Below are 24809 nucleotides of genomic sequence, written 5' to 3'. Positions count from 1 at the left end.
CGCCAATCATGCATACTATTCAAAAGGCCATGGCTACAGTCAATAAACATCATAGCCCATGGCACTGGTGATCAATCAGAATCAATTATATTCCTACAGTTTTTTAGTATATGATGCAGATCTTTCAGTGTGCCATTTGTTTATCTTGTTTTGATTTTGAACGTGTGGTCCTGTGGCTCTTGGGAGAACATTTCCTATCATAGCATCATACTAGTTTGATTGCCCGCGCTTTGCTGCGGGCGATTTTAGGTTATGAATGAAAATACAGTTTTTTACCAGAATAAGCATAACATGCATGAAAAATAATAATTGCTAAGCAATAATAAAAAGAACTGTAGCTAGGTATAGTATCAAAGATTTGATAATATAGATAAAGTTATAAACAACAACAAAATGCAAATAAGTTGTCAGATTGTTGAGCACTTAAAAGACATTGTTGTTTCAAAACTATATCAAAATTACAGAGGCAGCAGTCATGATAATATAGATTAAGTTATAAACAACATCAAAAGTAGAAATAAGCTGTCAGATTCCTCTCCATGTTCTTGCTACAGGAATCTAAATCCAAGTCATTTGTAGAGGAATTGCTAGTGTTTCTGCAATGTAAAGACAATAAAATAAATTATGTAAAGACAACAAATCCAAGTCATTGTTGTTAGTATTTTTTGGACATGTTAAATAGCCTTCACAAAAATGTTTTTGGTTTTTTTTTGTTTTGAGTTATAGATGCAATTGAAGGTTGAAATTCTGTGAACATTTGTGTAGTAGATGAAGTTTAAATGTGTGGATGAAGCAAGATATAAAAATTGACCATGTTTTTTTTTTTTTACATTATTGTATATACAGTTTATGTAGTCATTATAAAACCTTTTTCAAAGCAATAAAAATCCTAAACTGAAAAAAAAAAAGGAAAAACTTTTTTTCTCAAAAAACTCTAGCATCACATTGCTGTGATTATTTCCTTCAGGGAAGATGAAAGAGGGAGCATTTGAAATCATGTGAGAAGAAACGAAACAAAAGTTTCTTGTGCATTAAAACATAGTGAAGAAATTGAGTGCAATGTATGCCTGGATAATGTGCTTTCAAATCCTACAACACCTAAAAGAAGGCTTGCAGTCCTGCCTAAATGTGGACCATCCATTGTGCATATCATGTATCAGGAATTGGTGTCATGGTTCCCCAACCTCTGGGATGACTTTAATTTACAGCATTCACCAAGAAAGTAACCATATTTATTGCAATTGTTTAAGTAACATATGCACATATATAATTGTAATGATTTCTTCTTTATCTAAGTATTTATTGTGTGCACATAATAATTATGTTTTCTTCTCATTGTTAATATACATATATCCTTTACTAATTCTTTGGTTTTAATGAAAATTATTAATATTGATATATAAATTTTCTGGGGAATGATTTTCTCTCTTTTAAGAATTGTTTTCAATGTTATAATTAGCATGTAAAGAAGAAAAGAACTCATGAATTATGGGCTGTGAAGTGAAGAGAAATAGGTAAATGTAAAATAATAAAAAACAAATAGAATTAGAAAATAAATAACAAATAAAAGGCATGTTGGACAAATTGGAAATTGATTTATAAGAATGCGAGGTTAAAAATCAAACCTTCAAGGATGATGAGGATGTTGCCCGTTGTTTTTTCAAAGGTGGAAGTGAGTGATCAAATGTCTCAGATGTAGCTATGTTTCCCAGGTTTCCTTGGACTTCAATTGCTTTGTCATGCTCATCTTCATGACTATTGTAACCAAAGGAGTTAAAGAGATGCAAGGCAGAACCATCACAGGTTAAGAACCATCAAATTTAACACGTGTTAAGGAAAAAAAAATGTAAAGAAAGTGTGGGGAAATGTAAACTTGCCTGAGCTGCTGTGTTGCATCTTCAAAATCAAGTGCACGTCGTGCTTCACTGTTTATGCTTGTTTCCTTGTTTGGTGATATGTTCTGAGGTGGTGTCTCCAAGGAATCAGGAGCAATCCTGAGTTGTGTGACAGTATTTTGTGGAGTTGATGGAGCTTTGAGAACCTGTTTCATATAGCTTAATGGAGTAGATGTCTTGGATGTAGGAGATGATTTAGCTTCTGGAGTTGTTGTTTCTAGAGGATGGATGCTCTCATTTGTGCTGTTGTCAAAGATATTAGTAATGATAACCTCACATTTGTTGGTGATGGATCTGAAAGCACCAAATCGAAGCTGAAAAATCATGCTTTTGTTTAACTTTGCTGCCATGGCAGGAGGAATAACTGAGGGATCAATAAATTTTTTATCATAGACATAATGGTGGGCCGATGATCCAAAAAAGTTCTCAGCAGTTTTCCCAAATAGAAGAAAATTAGTGACATCTTCTCCATCGATAACAATGCATTCTAAGCGAAACCTATAATATAAAATTGAATACATGTTCATTAATAAGAAGTGCATGATAATGTATCCAAGGAATATTATTTTTTTATTTAACAACTTAATATTGCTTTAGTTGTGAAATTAGTGATTTACCATGGAATTGGAAGAGAGGTGATAGCATCATGATCCATGCATGTGTAATTGTTTTTGCCCCCGCTAAGTTTTTTGTTGCATTTTGGACAGCTTGGATACCACCAGCCATTGGGGAAAATCAAAGTCAAACAATCGAAGCTTGACATGTGAATCTTAGATGCTGGTAATGGAAAGGAAATACATGTTTCAGGAGTGTGGTTAAATGAAAATTTTAAAAACTAATTATATGAAGAAGGTAAAGTATGTTATCAAAGCTAATAATAAAAGGGTTTAAAAAATAACCTTGTGCTCATAAGGATTCATGCAAAGAATCTCATGTATTGTTCTCCTATTTTCTTTGATTTGTTCCTTTATCGATAAAACAACATTTGATGATGAAGGGAGTTGTTGTATTTCAACGGGTAGTTGTGCAAAGCTGCGTGTACAATCGATTAAAAAAGATGGTGAAAAAATAATTTAGTTAGAAAAAAATTGATAATGGTAAAGCATAAGAGAGATGGTTGATGTTGGAATAACTTACAAATGTTTATATGCCAAGCATTCTGGTATGTCTGGATTGAAGTACCAAAGAGAGGCGGTTGTACTGTTAAGATTTGGTTTTCCTTGTGAACAAAAGAGTTTTTTGTAATAAAATGAAAGGAGAATTAGTTGGATTAGAATGATAATAAAAATGTTAAAAAAAAATTTAGAAAAAAAAAGAAATAGAAGTTAAAATTACCCTTAAATTCCGTGACACGAAATCCAGCAAACGCAATGATAACCGGAGATGGCAGGTTATGAAGAGCGAGTCCATCAAAATCTCTAGCACTATCACCCCAAAGAGTTATGCGAAGCTCCTCACCACTTTGAAAGAAAATACAAAACAAATTTGATCAATAAGCTTGATAAAAGTAAGGTAATTTGCATTTAATTTTTCAACTCACCGAATGTTCTCAAGCATGAATTCTATCTTATTTTCGAGCGTCTGTCCACGAACCATAACTTGTTCAAGTGGCTGCAATGCTTTAAGTCTTCCAAGGACATCTTAAAAAACAGGAATGAATGCTTTTAAGTAATGTTATCAAGCTGAGTTCAATAATAGAAATGTTTAATAATAGGCTAAATGAATGAAGTAAATGGTAAACCTGTAAGAATTCTAGAGCTTTTTGACTTGGTCATAATATGTGCATAGTCAATAAAATTAAAGTAGTATCTAGGAACAAAAGGTGTAATAGCTTCAATGCCTGTAATCTTTGTGTTAGATTTGAGATCAATCACAGCATCATGGGCAGCAACTGTGTTTACTGCTCTGTTTTCATAAGTATAGAATCCTTTGATTTCATAGTGATTTCCTTCAATAACTATTGCTGCAAATGTTGGGAGATCTCTTGTTTTAGCTACAGCTTGAATAGCTCCACCCTATATAAAAAAAAAATTAACGTTGGAATGAAAAAATAATTGTTCACCATGCCAACAACCAAATGGAATAGAGTTTTTAATGCAATATGTAATAAGGTTTAGAATTTTGAATGCAATATGTAATAAGCGTTTTGTAAATTATTTTAAGAGAGATTTTTGATGACATTGGAAGTGAGGTATTGGTACTACTGGAACATTAAGTTAAAATACTGGTTTTAATAATGAATTTAAGAGATTTTATGTCTTAATATTTCTTAAAATGTTTAAATTGGTTGTTACGTATAAAGTCTATGAATTTGAAGCAAGATTTTCTAAGTCAACAAACATGTCTTGAGGTGAAGGTGAAACATTATTTCTAGCAGGAGCACATATATAATAGTTAATTATTGTAGACCATTGTATAAATGAAAGCTGCATATGAAAGATGTATAGAATAAAAGATAAATATACTTGTTGGTTGCTTCTCAATTTTTGTTATAATTGGATGTAATATACCTGGTAAACTGTGGCTCTAGTATGGATTTGTAACTGAGATTTTCATGGTAATTGGTGCAGTTAGCAGTTATTGCATCGTAAAATTTCTCAAACTCTTATATTAAATCATGTCAACTAATAGAATAAATGAAATTTGCTTCACCTGTATGAAATTTTCTATGGATTATATAAAGCAAATGCAATGCTTGGGGATTGTATGGTTTTTTAAGCATGTAGAAAACAAAGTTGATTGTAAATCATAAATGGATGCCAAAAATTGATCATGTTAGTTTTTCTTAACAATTTCAATATTGAAAAGTTTTTTTCCATAAGTTGAATAAGCAATTGCTGGTTTAGTAGTGAACTTAACTATAGTTCTATAGTAAGGAATTAAAAGGAAAGGAAACTTGGTTTTCCATAGGAATCTTAAGAGCAAATAAGTACCTCTGGTTGAGTAAAAAAAATGTTAAATTGCCAAAGTAAAGAAAATATTCAGAAATGAGTGGACATGCACTATTCAAACATTTAAATATATAGAAAATAAGATTCATTAGTGGTTATATTTTCATGATAAATTATACCTGATTGTCAACAAAAACACAATTAAAACTGCTTGGCTGACCATTAAATTTAGCAATCCAAACTCGACAGGCCCTAGCTCGTAATGAAGGGTAGAAGTTGTATTTTTTAATCTCTTTTATAGGTAGAGCCATTGTCCTGCAAATGATTAATAAAAAAAAAAATATCAGGAGCAATGATGGTTAAGAACAAAGCTTCAAACCATTTTAGGCCCAAATTATATGCACTAAAATTTAAAGTGATAATTTAATTGCTAATTACATATAATTTAATTTAAAGGCAAAGGAAAAATAAAACAACATGTTAAAAATTCTTTATTCAACAGTAGCACCTTAAATGACCATGTCAAACCAATAAACAATTTAATTTTATGTTTTCAAGCATAGAAGAAATAACATTGACTGCCTGCATTATTTCATTAGCTAACCTAGCAATTAACATCCAAATGGAAAAATCTTCAACATACTGTTATTTTTTATTCTTAAGCATATTTCATTTCGGAATGCAAATGGATTAGAGCAAAAAACTCTCAACTATAAAAAACATGGACCCAAAATAAAATAAAATATTTTTTGCATGGACAAAGTAATATTTAAATAATGATGGGTTTCAGTATAGAGTTGGTGTTTTTATATAATGATGGGTTAAATTAATTTTGCATGGACAAAGTAATATTTAAATCACAAACATGTATTTATTTGGCATATGTGGTTTTACAAATTTCCACTCGCCCACGAATCACATTCAGAAATATATTTATAATTAAAAACTAAAATAAAATAGCAACCATCAATAGAAACATATCTGGATATGAGAACTGCAACAACAAATAATTTCCTGGAAGCCATTATCAAAAATCACTTTGAAAGAATATGCATATAAAGAGAAGAGAATGTTCACATATGCTGTTTTCATAGTTGATTTATCCAAATTAAAACCATGCCAGATCCTTATCTTGGTCAGATATGACCAATCCAAACCCAAATTGTTTTGTTATGTTAGTTAATTTACATCCAAGTGATCTGCAACAACTCTGTTTTTGTACTGCAGAGCTAATAATTTTTTTGAACTCTATTCATTCCTACTAACAATATGTAATAAATAAAAATTTATTCCATTCAAATTATGTGTTTAACACAAATCTGGTATACTCCTAATACATCAACGTAGAGGAGGATTCAAAGTTCAGTTCTGGGGTCTGTTTAGAGCTAGAAAAAATCCCACCCTTCTTATTATATAGTTCTAGCACACGTTGAATTTGAGGAAAAAAAGCTGAAAAGGAGGAAAGAAATGCATAGTTTTTTCATCTCATAGCATAGAATTTCCGAAGACCCTCATTGACCCTCTTACAGTCAGCTCTGATTTCTCCATTGCTTCTTGTCAAAGGACTTAAATTTCCCATCTTTATCATAGACTAAGCAAAGCTATCAAAGAAGGCGGTCTGGCTGTTAGCAAATTGGTTGACGATGGCAACAATAGAATTTGCTATAACAAACAGAATTGATACCAAATGATCAATTTTTTTTCCAACCAAAATCTTGTTGAAAACCAATTCAGCCACTAATCATATGCAATTAAATTCAAAACGATAATTTAGCCACCAATTACATGCAAGTAAAATTAATTAAACGCATGGCAATTAACAACATAATTTAAAAAAGAGAATTTTCTCTCTGCAAGTTTCGTTGGAAACAAAAGTAGCCAGCAACCATATGTAATTGAATTGAAAGGTCTTGAAATGAGCAATGTATATTCGTGGAGAGAAAATAGAATCAAACAAAACAATAATGGTTAAGCATAAAGTTGTAAACCATTTCAGGCAGAAATCGTACACACTGAAATTTAAAGTGGTAATTTAATTGCTAACTATATATAATTTAATTCATAGGCCAACGAAATATAAGACAACATGCCAAAAATTCTTAATTCAACATACAACACCTTAAATTACCATGTCAAACCAAAAAACAATTTAATTCTTCGTTTTGAAGCATAAAAGCAATAACATTGATTGCCTAAATTATTTCATCAGTTAACCTAGCAATTAACACCCAAACAAAAAAATCTTCAACATATATAATTTTTTTATTCTTAAGCATCTTTCATTTCAGAATGTATCTCTTTAAATAACCATTAACATGAGTTCAATTAATTTTTTCATGAGTTCAAGCAACACCTTTTTTAAAAAAAAAACACACATATCAGCAAGCATATATTTTCCAGTAGAACAAAACAACACCCTAATCTCAAGCTATCATGCAAACAAAGAATACATATTGATTAACTTAACTTAAGCTCTTTCAACAACAACAAAGATATTCTAAAAATTTAGTAGAAAATAGCTTGTAAGAAAGAATGAAACAACTAAGAACCAGAACACTGTTTAATTAAAAAAAGAGGCATGAAAATACCTTGTCAAACATTCCTTGAAAGTGGATAGCAAAATCAATAGCCTACACGATTAAACATTCTGAGAAGATCCACACAAAATAAAGCAACCTGTAAAAAAAACATTTTCAGATGTATAAATCCACCAATCAGCCCAATTAGCACCCAAAATCAAGATGGAAAAAAACCACAGAGAAATTGTTTTTCTCATATCTGAAGCACCAATCAACTTCAAATGCCTCATCTCAAATAACAATTTTTTTAAAAGGGAACAAAACAACGTGAAGCTTAACAACAATGAAGCAACCCAAGGCTTTGTGTGAACATAGTGCAGCAAAGAAATGTTATTAGATAATGTATGTATTATGCTGATCATGCTACAAAGGAATGAGATAACACAATACAACTCACACATTACAATTACATGCAACTAAAATTAATTAAAGTCATGGCAATTAACAATATATTCTCAGAAAGAGAATTTTCTCTATGCAAGTTTTGTTGAAAAAAAAAGTAGCCAGCAATCATATATAATTGAATTGAAAGGTCTTGAAATGAGCAATGTATATTTGTGGAGAGAAAATAGAACCCAATAAAACAATAATGGCTAAGCGTAAAGTTTTAAACCATTTCAAGCAGAAATCATACACACTGAAATTTAAAGTCGTAATTTAATTGCTAACTATATATAATTTAATTGATAGGCCAACGAAATATAAAACAACTTGTTAAAAATTCTTAATTCAACATACAACACCTTAAATTACCATGTCAAATCAATAAACAATTTAATTCTTCATTTTGAAGCATAGAAGTAATAACATTGATTGCCTAAATTATTTCATCGGTTAAGCTAGAAATTAACACCCAAATGGAAAAATCTGCAATATATTATTATTTTTTATTCTTAAGCATATTTCATTTCGGAATGCATTTCTTTAAATAACCTCTAACATGAGTTCAATCAGCTCTTTTTTTTAAACACGTATCACTAAGCATGAGTTCAAGCAAGACCTTTTAAAAAAAAAAAACACACATATCAGCAAGCATATATTTTCCAGCAGAGCAAAACAACACCCTAATCTCAAGCTATCATGCAAACAAAGAATAAGCATTGATTAACTTAACTTAAGCTCTTTCAACAACAACAAACATATTCTAAAAAATTTAATAGAAAATAGCTTGTAAGAAAGAATGAAACAACTAAGAACCAGAACACTGTTTAATTAAAAAAAAGAGGCATGAAAATACCTTGTCAAACATTCCTTGAAAGTGGATAGCAAAATCAATAGCCTACACGATTAAACATTCTGAGAAGATCCACACAAAATAAAGCAACCTGTAAAAAAAACATTTTCAGATGTATAAATCCACCAATCAGCCCAATTAGCACCCAAAATCAAGATGGAAAAAAACCACAGAGAAATTGTTTTTCTCATATCTGAAGCACCAATCAACTTCAAATGCCTCATCTCAAATAACAATTTTTTTAAAAGGGAACAAAACAACGTGAAGCTTAACAACAATGAAGCAACCCAAGGCTTTGTGTGAACATAGTGCAGCAAAGAAATGTTATTAGATAATGTATGTATTATGCTGATCATGCTACAAAGGAATGAGATAACACAATACAACTCACACATTACAATTACATGCAACTAAAATTAATTAAAGTCATGGCAATTAACAATATATTCTCAGAAAGAGAATTTTCTCTATGCAAGTTTTGTTGAAAAAAAAAGTAGCCAGCAATCATATATAATTGAATTGAAAGGTCTTGAAATGAGCAATGTATATTTGTGGAGAGAAAATAGAACCCAATAAAACAATAATGGCTAAGCGTAAAGTTTTAAACCATTTCAAGCAGAAATCATACACACTGAAATTTAAAGTCGTAATTTAATTGCTAACTATATATAATTTAATTGATAGGCCAACGAAATATAAAACAACTTGTTAAAAATTCTTAATTCAACATACAACACCTTAAATTACCATGTCAAATCAATAAACAATTTAATTCTTCATTTTGAAGCATAGAAGTAATAACATTGATTGCCTAAATTATTTCATCGGTTAAGCTAGAAATTAACACCCAAATGGAAAAATCTGCAATATATTATTATTTTTTTATTCTTAAGCATATTTCATTTCGGAATGCATTTCTTTAAATAACCTCTAACATGAGTTCAATCAGCTCTTTTTTTAAACACGTATCACTAAGCATGAGTTCAAGCAAGACCTTTTAAAAAAAAAAAAACACACATATCAGCAAGCATATATTTTCCAGCAGAGCAAAACAACACCCTAATCTCAAGCTATCATGCAAACAAAGAATAAGCATTGATTAACTTAACTTAAGCTCTTTCAACAACAACAAACATATTCTAAAAAATTTAATAGAAAATAGCTTGTAAGAAAGAATGAAACAACTAAGAACCAGAACACTGTTTAATTAAAAAAAGAGGCATGAAAATACCTTGTCAAACATTCCTTGAAAGTGGATAGCAAAATCAATAGCCTACACGATTAAACATTCTGAGAAGATCCACACAAAATAAAGCAACCTGTAAAAAAAACATTTTCAGATGTATAAATCCACCAATCAGCCCAATTAGCACCCAAAATCAAGATGGAAAAAAACCACAGAGAAATTGTTTTTCTCATATCTGAAGCACCAATCAACTTCAAATGCCTCATCTCAAATAACAATTTTTTTAAAAGGGAACAAAACAACGTGAAGCTTAACAACAATGAAGCAACCCAAGGCTTTGTGTGAACATAGTGCAGCAAAGAAATGTTATTAGATAATGTATGTATTATGCTGATCATGCTACAAAGGAATGAGATAACACAATACAACTCACACATTACAATTACATGCAACTAAAATTAATTAAAGTCATGGCAATTAACAATATATTCTCAGAAAGAGAATTTTCTCTATGCAAGTTTTGTTGAAAAAAAAAGTAGCCAGCAATCATATATAATTGAATTGAAAGGTCTTGAAATGAGCAATGTATATTTGTGGAGAGAAAATAGAACCCAATAAAACAATAATGGCTAAGCGTAAAGTTTTAAACCATTTCAAGCAGAAATCATACACACTGAAATTTAAAGTCGTAATTTAATTGCTAACTATATATAATTTAATTGATAGGCCAACGAAATATAAAACAACTTGTTAAAAATTCTTAATTCAACATACAACACCTTAAATTACCATGTCAAATCAATAAACAATTTAATTCTTCATTTTGAAGCATAGAAGTAATAACATTGATTGCCTAAATTATTTCATCGGTTAAGCTAGAAATTAACACCCAAATGGAAAAATCTGCAATATATTATTATTTTTTATTCTTAAGCATATTTCATTTCGGAATGCATTTCTTTAAATAACCTCTAACATGAGTTCAATCAGCTCTTTTTTTAAACACGTATCACTAAGCATGAGTTCAAGCAAGACCTTTTAAAAAAAAAAAACACACATATCAGCAAGCATATATTTTCCAGCAGAGCAAAACAACACCCTAATCTCAAGCTATCATGCAAACAAAGAATAAGCATTGATTAACTTAACTTAAGCTCTTTCAACAACAACAAACATATTCTAAAAAATTTAATAGAAAATAGCTTGTAAGAAAGAATGAAACAACTAAGAACCAGAACACTGTTTAATTAAAAAAAGAGGCATGAAAATACCTTGTCAAACATTCCTTGAAAGTGGATAGCAAAATCAATAGCCTATACGATTAAACATTATGAGAAGATCCACACAAAATAAAGCAACCTGTAAAACAAACATTTTCAGATGCATAAATCCACCAATCAGCCCAATTAGCACCCAAAATCAAGATGGAAAAAAACCACAGACAAATTTTTTTTCTCATATCTGAAGCACCAATCAACTTCAAATGCCTCATCTCAAATAACAATTTTTTTAAAAGGGAACAAAACAATGTGAAGCTTAACAACAATAAAGCAACCCAAGGCTTTGTGTGAACATAGTGCAGGAAAAAAATGTTATTAGATAATGTATGCATTATGTTGATCATGTTACAAAGGAATGAGAGAACACAATACAACTCACACATTACCTAGTAAACTGGAAAAAAAAATATGGAACCCTTCAAAGGCATACATATAAAATGTCAGGAAAAGGAAAAAAAAAAAAACAAACAAAAACCACATAAGCAAATGAAAAACAATAAGGGGAGCTGTAGTTACTGAAATGAAAAAAAAAAAAAAAAACAATGCCACATGACAGCCCTTGCCAATTAAAAAGACCACATGGATTAGAGCAAAAAACTCTCAACTATAAAAAATATGGACCCAAAATATATATATAAAAAATTGCATGGACAAAGTAATATTTAAAAATTCTTAATTCAACATACAACACCTTAAATTACCATGCCAAACCAAAAAACAATTTAATTCTTCGTTTTGAAGCATAGAAGCAATAACATTGATTGCCTAAATTATTTCATGAGTTAACATAACACAATTAACACCTAAACGGAAAAATCTTCAACATATTATTATTTTTTATTTTTAAGTATCTTTCATTTCAGAATGTATCTCTTTAAATAACCATTAACATGAGTTCAATTATTTTTTTAAAAAAACACATATTACTAAGCATGAGTTCAAGCAACACCTTTTTAAAATATACACATCATCAATCATATATTTTCCAGCAAAGCAAAACAACACCCCAAACTCAAGTTATTAAAATTCAACCAGCCTTCCTTTGAGTGACAAAATTATTCAAAGCAGATAAAACAAAAGTGAAGATGGTGTAGTTAAGTAGTTGCTTGTCTCAACCAAAGCTTTTTGGTAACACAAATTGTCTAAGAAAATGACAGCGAGAACTGAAATTGCAAGCAAAGCTAGTTCTCTTGACTGCACACGAAATCGGGGGGGGAGAAATTAAGGAATAAAGCATCAAGACCAATTGAAAATTAAACAACTAATCCATTCATTTTACGAAACAAATAAACTAATTAAAAAAATTATGATAGAATCAAATGTATCCAGCCAAGTCAAAAACCCTAATTACAATTAAAAATCAATGTTAAGAGAGATTACAATGCGATCTTGCAAGGTTTTGGCTTTTTCAGCCATGACTTGATCAGCTTGGTGAACAACAAAGTTGTTCCCTACTTCCACTGCCTTGCTCACATAGAGAGAATTGAACACAAAGTGATACAACATACTTGTTTAATGCTTAATAAAAAAAAGATAGTACTAATTAATAACTACAGTCTAGACAGGTTCATTATTATGTATTTGGACCGAGAAGAGGTCAGTCAACGACTCAAGCAATTCCTCTACGTGGGCACTAACCTAATCAAGAAAAAAAAAATCTTAATTCTCCAGCTTTACATGGAATTCAGTTTTGAAAATTGTAGTTAATTTATACCAAAACAATGAAAGCAAACATTTCAAGTTTCAAATGCATTGAATTTCCAGAACCATGATTTACTTAGTAGCTAATATCTTTTTCTGAAAATTTTAAAAAAGTCTTACAAATTGCATGCAAATAAGATATCTCAAGATGATTTTAAACTGATAATACTCTAAGAATTTCAATAAATAAGCATCATAAATTACCTTTATTTAAATATAATTTCTATACATATTTAGTATGCATACATGATTGTTTTCCTATATGTTATGCAAGTTAATATATATTTGTTTAGCATGACTTGCAGTTGTTATGTCAAATCAAAACATCTATGCTCACTTTTCTATTTATTTGTGATTTTTGGACACCGACATTTATAGAATAGTAACAGTAACAATGTTATAAAACATTTTCAGGAGCCTTGACCCATATCTTTTAGCACGAACTGAAGGACCAGAATGCTTGAGGTTTGTGATTAACATTATAAATTAGCTGCGTTTTCTTCTCCCCAAGTAGAGAATTAAGGAAAAGGAAAATGTCAAATGATCAGAGGCTAGGTGCAGAGGCAATCCCATGCCTCTTTTTTTTAGGTTTTTTTTGCTTTTACTATATGCAAAGTAACAACGGCAAGTAAAGAAGCAAATGCTACTTTAAACAGATGAAAATTGGTGAGGTCTTGGAATGATTTGTGGTGTAGTTGAAAGGGGCGGCTTGAAAGAACATGACAAGGGAAATCTTGCCAGAACTCAAGAACAATTTCAATTTGTGAGACAAATAAAAAATTCCCTTTGAAATATTTGTAAATCAAAATGGGTATAGAGAAGAAAACGCAAAGCTGTGGTGAGAAAATAAAGAGGAAATTAATTAAAACGCAGAGCATGAGTTCAAGCAACCTTTTTTAAAATAAAAAAAAAACACATATCAGCAAGCATATATTTTCTAGCAGAGCAAAACAACACCCTGATCTCAAGCTATCATGCAAAAAAAGAATAAGCATTGATTAACCTAACTTAAGCTCTTTCAACAACAACAAAGATATTCTAAAAAATTTAGTAGAAAATAGCTTGTAAGAAAGAATGAAACAACTAAGAACTATAACACTGTTTAATAAAAAAAAGAGGCACGAAAATACCTTGTTAAGCATTCCTTGAAAGTGGATAGCAAAATCAATAGCCTACACGATTAAAGATTCTGAGAAAATCCACACAAAATAAAGCAACCTGCAAAACAAACAATTTCAGATGCATAAATCCACCAATCAACCAAATTAACACCCAAAATCCAGATGGAAAAAAACCACAAACAAATTGTTTTTCTCATATCTGAAGCACCAATCAACTTCAAATGCCTCATCTCAAATAACAATTTTTTTAAAAGGGAACAACGTGAAGTTTAACACCAATGAAGCTACCTAAGGCTTTGTCTGAACATAGTGCAGGAAAAAAATGTTATTAGATAATGTATGCATTATACTGATCATGTTAGAAAGGAATGAGAGAACACAATACAACTCACACATTACCTAGTAAACTGAAAAAAAAAAAAAAAAAAACATGGAACCCATTCAAAGGCATAGAGATAAGTTGACAGGAAATGGAAAAAAAAAAAAAACAAAACTACAAAAGCAAATGAAAACAATAAGGGGAACTGTAGTTACTGAAATTAAAAAAAAAAACAATGCCACATGACAGCCCTTGCCAATTAAAAAGACCACATGGATTAGAGCAAAAAACTCTTAACTATAAAAAACATGGACCCAAAATAAAATAAAAAAATTGCATGGACAAAGTAATATTTAAATAATGATGGGTTCCAGTATAGAGCTGGTGTTTTTATATAATGATGGGTTACATTAATTTTGCATGAACAAACTAATATTTAAATCACAAACATGTATTTATTTGGCATATGTGGCTTTACAGCCTATGGGGCACAATCTTTTATTCTTGAAAATGGATGATCATGACATGCACTTGTTTTTTTTACCGTTATTGCAATATATTTTTAATACTTTATCAACAAAGTATTTCAATATATTTCTAATATTTGAAAAAAAAAAGAATTAATCTATAAAAAAACAAACATAAAATGGAAAAGAAAAATACAGCAACAAAGCTGCAAGCAAAAAAGAGGTAAAGTCTGAAAATAATGGTGCACCTGTAACTTGAATGACAGAGGAAAAAGGTGGTGTTACAACTCCCTGCAACCTAAAGATAGCTCAACACTAATTGGAATACCATGCCTGCAACAAATGGTTAAAAATAGAAAGTCACCAAGCAAATTTGAACTTGAGAGATGGATAATAACAACAATAAAAAAAAAACATGCGATTATGAAAATCAATAGAAAATAATTATGAAAATACTTCCACTGCCTTGCCCATATAGAGAGAATTGAACACAAAGTGATACAACATACTTGTTTAATGCCTCATCTCAAATAACAAATTCATTCATCTCAATCCATAATTTTTTAATCCAAAACCAGATGGAACAAAAAACACTTACCCTAAATCTCCTGTGTTGTTGATTGAAAATCTTTTGTTTTTTAGGTGCTAGACTTCTACTCCAGGTTACGGAAAGGCGTTTAAAAAAAAAGTAGTGAAGATATACTGAGGTTTTTCGCTGAAACTCTATGAAAATTCTGTGGTCTTTCCATTCCGCTGCAATTTTTTTTTAAATTCCCTAAAGCATGCAGCGCAATTGTCAAACTCTGTAGGCTGCCATGGCCAAACAGTGTTAAATGTTCTAGAAGATTAAGCTCTGTTTTTTCTAGATTGCCCTTAATTCAGCTAGAGGTCTTGAATATATCCATGAGCATATTGTCCATGTTTATATTCATCGTGATATTAAATCAGCAAACATACTGATACGCAAGAACTTCAGGGGAAAGGTTGGATTGATATTTTTCTCATGATGGTGTCCCATTTTAAGCCTTTTTCACATAGCTGTACTGAATCCTTTATTGTACAGGTTGCAGATTTTGGATTAACAAAACTAACTAAGGCTGGAAGTGCATCTCTCCTTACACGTCTTGTGGGTACATTTGGATACATGTCGCCAGAGTAAGGCATTTTCTCCTTTAACAATTCTATAAAAAGATAAAAACTTTGGAATAGGTGTCAGATAGAATCATGCTTAGCTTAACTACTGGCCGATTTCAATTTCTTAACAACTTGCCCTGTTTATAACTGTCTAGAGTTCAGAGAAAGATCCCAAAATCTGTGTCAGAGCAAACAAAGCTTTTATGAGTTGTGTGATTTTACCTTATTCTTATCGGGAACATATTTGTTTCTTTTTCTTTAACCCCCCTAATTTATATCCCACCAAACACACATATTATATGAAACTCATTGGGGGCTAGAAGAAGGCTAAGGTAATTTTTGTGCTTGGAGGGTCTTCGGGGCTAATGCTATTAACTTTGATTTGCTGAATGTTTGTAGTCAAATGTTATTGGGGCATAAGGATTGGTATATTACTAATAACAAAAAAGGCAACAAACAATGCTACAAATAATCGTTCAACAAAAGTAAAAAAAATTAAAGACAACTAAAAGGAGCCAAATCTTAAAAACATAGTAAAGTTCATAACTTGCAACCCAAATTGATTTGAAACTAAAGCTGAGGAAAAGCAGAGAATAATCTTAAAAAACTAACCTTTGTCTTAGTAGAACACGGGGAAAAAGTTAGGAGCCAGTACACCCAAAAGCAAAGCTTAAAGCATTATATATCTTTGCAGGAAAAAACGAAAATACATGCCCACCAACATGATAAAAAGCAAGTAACTGGATGTCACAAAACAGAAGTGATTGCTATGACCAGATATGAAATAGAGTTCTTAAAAAATATTCCAACAGGACAACCCATCACCTACCCAAGTCAGAACTAAACTAACAAATCAGCCCCCTCACCTTGTCTCCACATTTCCCACTCAAGAAAAAATGACCAGATATAAAATAGAGTTCTTAAAAATATTCAAACAGGACAGCCCATCACCTACTAAAGTCAGAATTAAACTAACAAATCAGCCCCCTCACCTTGTCTCCACATTTCCCGCTTAAGAAAAACACTCCAACCTTGACGTGCATTAAATGCCTGTCAGCTGAAACAGCTTAAAATCATACTCCTCTTCTCTTTTCATCAGCATGCTGAACCAACCCACTCTCACCTATCTCAACTGAGACATCCAAATGCATGTCAACACCTTAATTCTTAGGGGAAAAAAACGTACCAGCACAAAGAAATGCAAGCAAACCAGCCATGTATAAATAAGAGCCACAAAGAGCCTTTTAATCCATGCCAAGCCACCTAATAAAAAAAGCTTCACTGTCAAGTGATATTTTGTAAAAAAGCAAACTAAAAATTAAATTAATTTTAAAAAAACCAAAACTGGTCAGTCAATCACTGCAATTATATACAAAATCTGACCAAATTACTAATCACAAATAAGCTCACCTGCTCTGGCGCTGCATTTAAGAACTCCTAAAATCAAGCCAGATTTTCTGGTGGCGGCGACGTCTCTGCAGACTAAAGTCCCTTTCCCTTTCAGCCTAAGCCATCATGAAATCCAAGCCGTCGTTTAGTCTTCATTTCCCGGTCTTCATTTAAAATCTGTCCATGAGGGCCAGAGCAGCAAGAAAAAGGAGAAGCTAATCAGACAAAGCTATGCAATTATAAAATATGTCCGTGAGGGGACAGAGCTCTATAAGGCACCGAAAAAAATCACACGGCAGGTGAACGAAGCTTATGGAAGTCACTTACCGATCTGGATTCCATTCTTTTTTAGTGAACGAAGGGCAAGCATTGGGCAGACCTCCTGGTGAGAACTGAATGATGCAAACCAAGATCTTGAATTGTGAAAACACCAAAGCAGACCTTTAAATGAATTGCTCCAGTCCACAGTAAGGCAGCCACAATGTTTTCTTAAGCCCTTTTAGATCTGGAATTGTGAATGTATTATTTGGTTTGTTTGAGGCGTTTGCATAAAAAAAAACAAAGAAATGAAAGTTGTAGCCTGTTAAAGATGTATGGCAGAGATGCTGCCACGTGTCCAACCAAAAAATTGAAAAGACAGCAAAACAAAACTGGTCAAAACTCACCGAAAAATAAATGCTAAACGTAAACAGTGCAATCCACAGTGATTTTAGAAACAATGTACAGTGATTTACTGATCTCTTTTAGTTTTTTTTTAATTGATCCGAGTAGTCATTGTCTAGCGTGCTGAGTAAATAAGTAAAGCGAGTCTGTTTAACTCATAGGTGTTAGACCCGATTCAAGGGTCTAACCTGGCGAAGAGATCGTATCACTGGATCATTGGTGAACTCACTGGTCACCTGGGCAATCTGTCGATCATTTTTTAAGAGATATTGAACCTATAACTTACCTCCCCAAAGAAATTATCCACTCTTAAAGGTCCCTTTACTCGCTAATGTTGATTTCTACTTTTATTCTGAATTTCTTACTTACTGTTAGATATATGGATGGAGAACAACTAACAGCTGAAGATGAGAAAGTTGTGGCAGGGAGGCTTCTTGCTTACCGTCCGAATTCTAATGATAAAATAGGATGTTTGAATGGAGTGGATGTAAGGAAGGAAATTTAAAGAGTAAAAAAACGGTTTCATCAGATGTCATGTGGTTGAACACTCCCGAGTCGACAATCAAATCAGGAGACTCAGTACCTGGGGAAGTTGACAAAACAGATGCCGCGATGGTATTATTAGCCAAGGTACAGCAACCCACATTAGAAATAGCTTGTCCAATCATTTCTCGAGTCTTACCAACATTAGTTTCAGTGCTAAGGTTTGTTTCAGAGGTGATCACACCAGCAACTTTCCCTCTCCTGTGCTTGCCTGATTTCCTTTTCAATTGTGGACAATTGTGCTTTGCGTGTCCCATTTCATTGCAATAGTAACATTCAACCTTCGACAAGTCTTTTTGCGTCCCATTTCATCGTAGCAAAAATAAATCAAAATAAATTATAAAAATTCAATCAAATGTCGAAGAGGAAATGAAAGAAGAAAAGGATAAACCTGCAGTGCAAGTATTTCTTATCCAAGTCTTTTAATGTTTTTGGCAATAATTACGGTGCTCTGGAACAGCCATTTGATACATTTTTAAGTTCTATGTATGCATAACTTACAATGTAATTAGTAAAAAAAAAATGATGTTGTTTTAATACAAATAAATGATTTTGATTGATTGAATGATTTAGGAGTTTACTTGATCATCCAAGCCCTTTTTCGAGTAATGGATGGATGAAATCAAAGTTAAAAATTAGATTTCAATTTATATTTCCACGCATAGAAATAGAGTATAGAATTTCATTATACCAGCAGTACGAGACTCAAACTTGGAATTAGTGGGATGGAGGAGAGAATTTCTTTGTAAAAAAAAAAGATGTTGCTTTTATTTTTCTTTTCCCATGATTTCTCCTATGCTTACATTTAAAATTCAGTTCTCTCCTCGTATAAAATAATCTTTATGAAAGAGAAATACTGCGGGAGCATTTCACAATGAAAATTGATGATTTCGTTTTTATCTCTATTTAATTTAGAAATATTATTTTTTTCTTAACTAATTATTCATAATTGTACAGCTGGTTAATACAAATAATACTCAAAAACCAAATTGTCTTTAATTTGATGAAACAGGCCAAGGGCCAGATTGTCTTTAACTCAAACATAGAAACAGACTCAAAACGAGCCCACTTATTTCACGAAGAGATAAATGGGCCCATCGAGGTACCAATGGCACAATACAAGCTTAGTAACCATCCACTCCCAGACCCTAAAATGGCCGCATCTGCACTTCTCAGTCAGCTCCTGCGGCTCCGGCTCCACCACCACCACCGCCTCGCCACCGGATTACTAGTGCCACTTCGGAGATCATGGAGTTCGACTGCGGAGCATATTCGAATGGAAGAGGATGATATATCTGTTTTGATTGACACGGTATCGAGCTTGTGCGAGGCAGCAAAGTATTCAAGTTGGGAAGAGCAAAATTACCGACAGTGGAAAGATGAAGAAGCAGAGATTTGGAGAGATATCGAACCTATAGCTCACCTCGCTAAAGAAATTCTCCACTCTAACAGGTCCCTTTACTCTATAATGTCGTCTGCCTTTCCTTGCTTATCATTTCTACTTTTCTTCTGATTTTCTTACTTACTGCTAGATATAAGGATGGAGAACAACTAACAGATGAAGATGAGAAAGCTGTGGCAGGTAGGCTTCTTGTTTATCATCCGAATTGTGATGATAAAGTAGGTTGTGGGCTTGATTCTATAGCGGTAAGTTTGCGTAGTTTTCCAAAAGGCATTTAATTGTTTTCATACCATGAAACTTTTTTTTTTGTGCTAATTTATGGAGGTTTCGACATTTATTTTTGGTAAACATAAGATTTTTATTCATGCTATGAATTTTTTTTTTTCTGCTAATGCATGTAATTAGTACTTAAAACTACATTTGTTATTAAGGCTTTATATCATTATATTGTATTTTTAGTATCATTAAATTTCTTAATTTAATCATGGTTTATAATAACAAGTTTATAATATAAAATAATTTTAATTTATAGTAAATATTCATTTTAAATATAAATATAATCCTCACATTAATCTCACATCTCAAATCTTTTTAACTCTTTGTTAAATTATATATTTTATTTATAATTTATATAGTTGTACTCCCTATAGATCGACCTCGGTCTTGTCATGTTATTTATTTCTTCAACATTCTTACACTTTGGATAAAAAATCAACTCTTTGATCGTCTAGTATGGAGGGTTCGAAATTTATTTTTGGTAGAGATAAGATTTTTATGCTAAACATTGAGTCTTTTCCTGACTCTTTAGGTCTCGCCACTGTCCCACGATTTTTTTTCCACGTTCTAATGTTTCTTTGGTTTTTCTAGCATTTTAGCTCATGCCCATGGTTCTCCTCGTGTTGGTTTTAATGGTAGGATGCTCATCTGTTTCTTTTCATTCCCTTTTCCTTGCTATTATTTTCTTAATTTTACAAGGAGATATAATTTCCTTTATCTAAGTTTCCTTCCAACATATAATGTAATGGTAGGGGGGCATTAGATATTTTGATACTTCTCTACATATCTAATGTCCTGACTCAATTCTTGAACTGTTCTCTCTAATAGTGTTAGATTGACTATTGGATGTTTGCCAAGTTAGAATGCAGTCTATCATTTTCTGTTTTGATTGTTCGTGTTATTTTCAACATCTGAAATACCCAGTTTCTGACTCAAGTATGAAGTTATTGTCATGAGTTTTTGTCTGACCCAAAAGAAAGAATGTTAGTAAGTGATATCATTGCTTAAAATCTTGATGGTGTAAGGTGATTTGCTTAATCCCACTACGCCAAACATCAGCAGGAATGTCGTGTGACCCCAAATTCTTAGGTCCAACTGTCCAGTGCCCAAAAATGCTTTATTTTCCATTATTCATAGAATGAATGGATTTAAATTCTGGCTTCTAATTACTGATACTATTTATTTCAAAGGTGCTAACATGGTGAGAATGAATGTCATTTATAAAGTTGTCTTTGTTGAATCCCTTTTAGATGTAAGCCCGTGGGAATGGATCAATTTTGGAGGATTTTCTAAGTAAATTTGAAATGTCAACCATTTATCTTGACTGGTATAAAACTTGTCTGCATATTTTCCCATGCTATAACGTGATGGCCATGCTGTAGATATTTCAGAATCACTCTAAGTGCACTATCAAAGACTCCTGATTCAATTTTGAGTAGAGAACTTTTGCCAAGCTTGAATGAATATAGAATTTGCCATGGTGATTGTCCTTGTGAGTTTTAAATCTGAATTTCCAAATGTCTGACATGTGTGTTGCTAGTGATATAGGTCAGACATAAAAGACAAGAATATAGTCAGGGGATGTCATTACTTAAATGTTGAAGGTCTAGAATGATTTACTTTGTCTCTATGATCCAACATTCTATCGTTCAAGCACCATTCATATCAATAAGTGACCCATATTAGTGGGCATAGGGCTCAGGGATGTATTGTTTGCAGTATACACGCACATCCTGCATATCATGATGAGATTTAAGGTTTTTCCATCTAATTACGTTGTTTTTTTGGATGTATAGCTTGCATGTGCTGTAAGGTTTTTTACATGCTTACTGTTGGTTTTGCCTATTGAGAAGGGTGCCACTTTTCTAAGTCCATTTAGATGATGCTAATAGGCTGAAAGGTGTCATCAGGATTCAATGAAAGTTTGAGTTGACAATTAGGAGGATCCCAAAGAAATTTAAACAAATGAAATGAACAAAGTTCTCATTTGCATACGAATTACAACCCATTAAATTTGGAGGATTTATATTTTTCAGGGGTAGCACTGTAGTATTTCGTTGTTGCTATCTTAAGGATGGGACGGATCCTTACAATTTTCAAATTCACTATCCATTATTACTGATTTAATTTTTTGTCGAAATTCACCCTAAATATCTGAGGCATTTATGAGATCGAACTGCTAGAAAATTTGGCTTGGTATGTATCTCACTCTCTGATATTTTTTTCTTAGTTTTCAAGTTCTCAGTTTTTTTCTTTTCTTGTTCCAATTTTATGTTCCTTTTAGTGTAATGCACTTCTGTTCCTTTTCTGTTAACTGCATAGCTGTGGACATAATTGGCTGATGCAGAATAAAGATAGAAATGAGAAAGGGGAGAAAGGGGCACAAGAGTAGATGAAGAGGGGAAGGGAAAGAATGGAAGAATAGCTGGGAAAAAAAAAACCTCAATTTTTAAGAACCATCCAACTCACGCCACTACTAATACTAGGTTATGGCCTTCATATAGGCACTTCAACCCTAACGAAACACTAGAATAATATGATAAAGTTCCAAGCAAAATAAAAACTCTAATCAATACCAAATATCATAATAATCTAAACAGTTAGATTCACTAAATTACATGCAAATAAAATAGAATTGCATCTCGAGCTTTCTTAGATAATATTCTTAAAGATCTCCTGTTGCTTCTCCACCATTGGTTTATTGACATTTGCATGCACATAACAATTTAGAGGTTGGAAGAATCCATCATATGGACGCATGCAAGTAGAATACTGCTTCTATTTTATATCTCAATAGAATTAAATAGACTTCAAAACAGTTGTTCTTAAAACTTATTGCTCATAGCTCACCAAGAATCCATTGTTGTTCTTTTCCTAATGTATAATGGATGTTTTCTGCCCCAAATTGATTATATTTTGATTTCACTTTTTCATATGAACTATGCTGCCTATCCCTTTGGAGTGACCTATTTGTAATTGTCCGACACTCCATAGAGAGTTAATATTCTTTTGATGCTTGGTAATGAGATTTTTAAAAATTGGAATTTCCCATGCATCTTTGCAACACAGCTGGAAACTTTTGATGCCTGACCAGTTAGATTCTTCTTGCTTGACTATGCTATCTATCTCTTTGAATTTTCCCACGAGTCCCAGTTTTTGGGTTTCTCGTTTTGTCCCTTGCAACGTAAGTGAAAAGTCATGGAAGAAATTGACAGATACATGCATCAGTCTCTCTGTTCTTGTTAATTTCTTGCGTGCACCTTTTGCCTAGAAGATCTGCAGGGTTTTGGTCCGCACATGGTCAGCATGTAAGTAGGTCAGTAGGTAAACATCTTTTAACAGGTGCCTCCTTCATTTGTTTTGCTGGTCCCTCATTTCTTTTTGTTTGCAGAGGGCATTTGTTCCAGTAGAGCTATTTGTTGGCTTCAAGTCAAATGCCAGCTATTGTGGCCAGAATTGGACTCACCCGTCATTTTCTTCTTTGTGTGTGTGTTGATAATCATGTGCTATGTGAAATTGTGAATGTTTTCGAGTTAGCTATCCTGTTGGTCTATGAGAATACTAATAAGCAGTTGAACTACTCTTGTTGAAGGTTGATCGTCATCCCCATTTTAAAACGTCAAGGTGCCTGTTTGTTGTAAGATCTGATGGTGGATGGATAGACTTCTCCTATAGGAAGTGTCTGCGAGCATACATTCAATTCAAGTACCCAACTCATGCAGAAAGATTCATTAAAGAACATTTTAGACATGGCCTGATGATGGTTACAACCCGGGCGATTACCTGATACTCCATCTTCAATTTTCTTTTTTCTCTTGTCAATTAGAGATCATTCAGATTGACATATTTTGAAGTTTTCCATCAGGACCGGATTGTGTACGGACTATAGGACCTAAACGCATCCTAGGTCTTTTCAAATTGTCAGAAATAGTAGACAATCCCTGAGTAGCCCGTCCAAGTTTGTTTGTTTAGAAATGATGACAAAATGATTGAAATGCTCTCCGACTTTGTTGTCTTGCGTCTGTCTTTTTGTTGCCTTAAGAGCATATTTGGCTTCTTTGGCAGGGACGCCTAACATGTCAAGAACTTGTTTACGCTTCGATAGAATAAAGGAGGAGGGTTCTGTGGGAAAAGAGAATGTGAACGTGGATGAGGTTTGCACCACGCCAATCGGCGACGATTCAAAAGGTCTTGTTTGCAGTCAATAAGCATCATAGCCCACGGCACAGGTGCTCAACATAATCAATTATATTCCTCGAGATTTTTAGTCTATCATGCAGATCTCTGTCTTGTTTTGATGTTGACCATGTGGTCCTGTGGCTCTTGGGACAAGATTTCGCACCTCGGGCATCATATTGATCCGAGAAGTCATTGTCTGGGGTGGTGCTCAACTAAATGATCAAGTGATGTTTAACCAATAGGGTCTGTGGGCTGTGTTCGAAACAAGTTTAGAATGGAGTTTCTCAAAAATATGAATTTTACTTTTGTTTAGAATTAAATTTTTTTTATGTATTTGAATTTTTTTATGTGTTCATGTTAAAAATAATTTTTTAAAAAATTAAAAAAGTATTATTTTAATATATTTATAAGCAAAATTACTTTAAAAAGTAATTAATATTATATTTTCAAAAAACCCAAAAAGAAGAGGGTGTGATCAACACGGCGTGGTGGACTTGGGCTGGTCAAAAGAGTCGAGCGTAGCTGGCAAGTTGAATAGTTTGGGTTTGTG

General features: G+C 32.5%; 1 protein-coding gene and 1 pseudogene across 5 annotated transcripts; one reads left to right on the top strand and one right to left on the bottom strand.

The window, feature by feature from the left end:
• Nucleotides 1-345: 345 nt before the first annotated feature.
• On the bottom strand, nt 346-17681 carry LOC118036223 (uncharacterized; annotated as a pseudogene).
• A 300-nt stretch (nt 17682-17981) lies between these two features.
• LOC118036333 (uncharacterized) lies at nt 17982-24079 on the top strand. 5 transcript variants are annotated; one of them, XM_073404510.1, is made up of 5 exons: nt 17982-18489; nt 19415-19854; nt 19935-20049; nt 23472-23565; nt 23673-23797. In XM_073404510.1, exons 1-5 carry the CDS (start codon nt 18328-18330, stop codon nt 23675-23677), a joined length of 816 nt encoding a protein of 271 aa, XP_073260611.1. In that variant the 5' UTR covers nt 17982-18327; the 3' UTR covers nt 23678-23797. The 5 variants fall into 5 exon arrangements, with proteins under 5 accessions (XP_073260611.1, XP_073260610.1, XP_073260612.1 ...); XM_035042022.2 differs by lacking the exon at nt 23472-23565 and adding an exon at nt 20672-20715 and having other exon boundaries at nt 17988-18489; nt 23673-23809; XM_073404509.1 differs by having other exon boundaries at nt 17984-18489; nt 23472-23816.
• The last annotated feature ends 730 nt before the right edge of the window (nt 24080-24809 follow it).

The sequence above is a fragment of the Populus alba genome, chromosome 14 (assembly GCF_005239225.2).
Source record: "Populus alba chromosome 14, ASM523922v2, whole genome shotgun sequence".
NCBI lineage: Eukaryota > Viridiplantae > Streptophyta > Magnoliopsida > Malpighiales > Salicaceae > Populus > Populus alba.
Note: the sequence above shows the minus strand (reverse complement) of the source record. Positions and strands in the feature narration are given on the sequence as shown.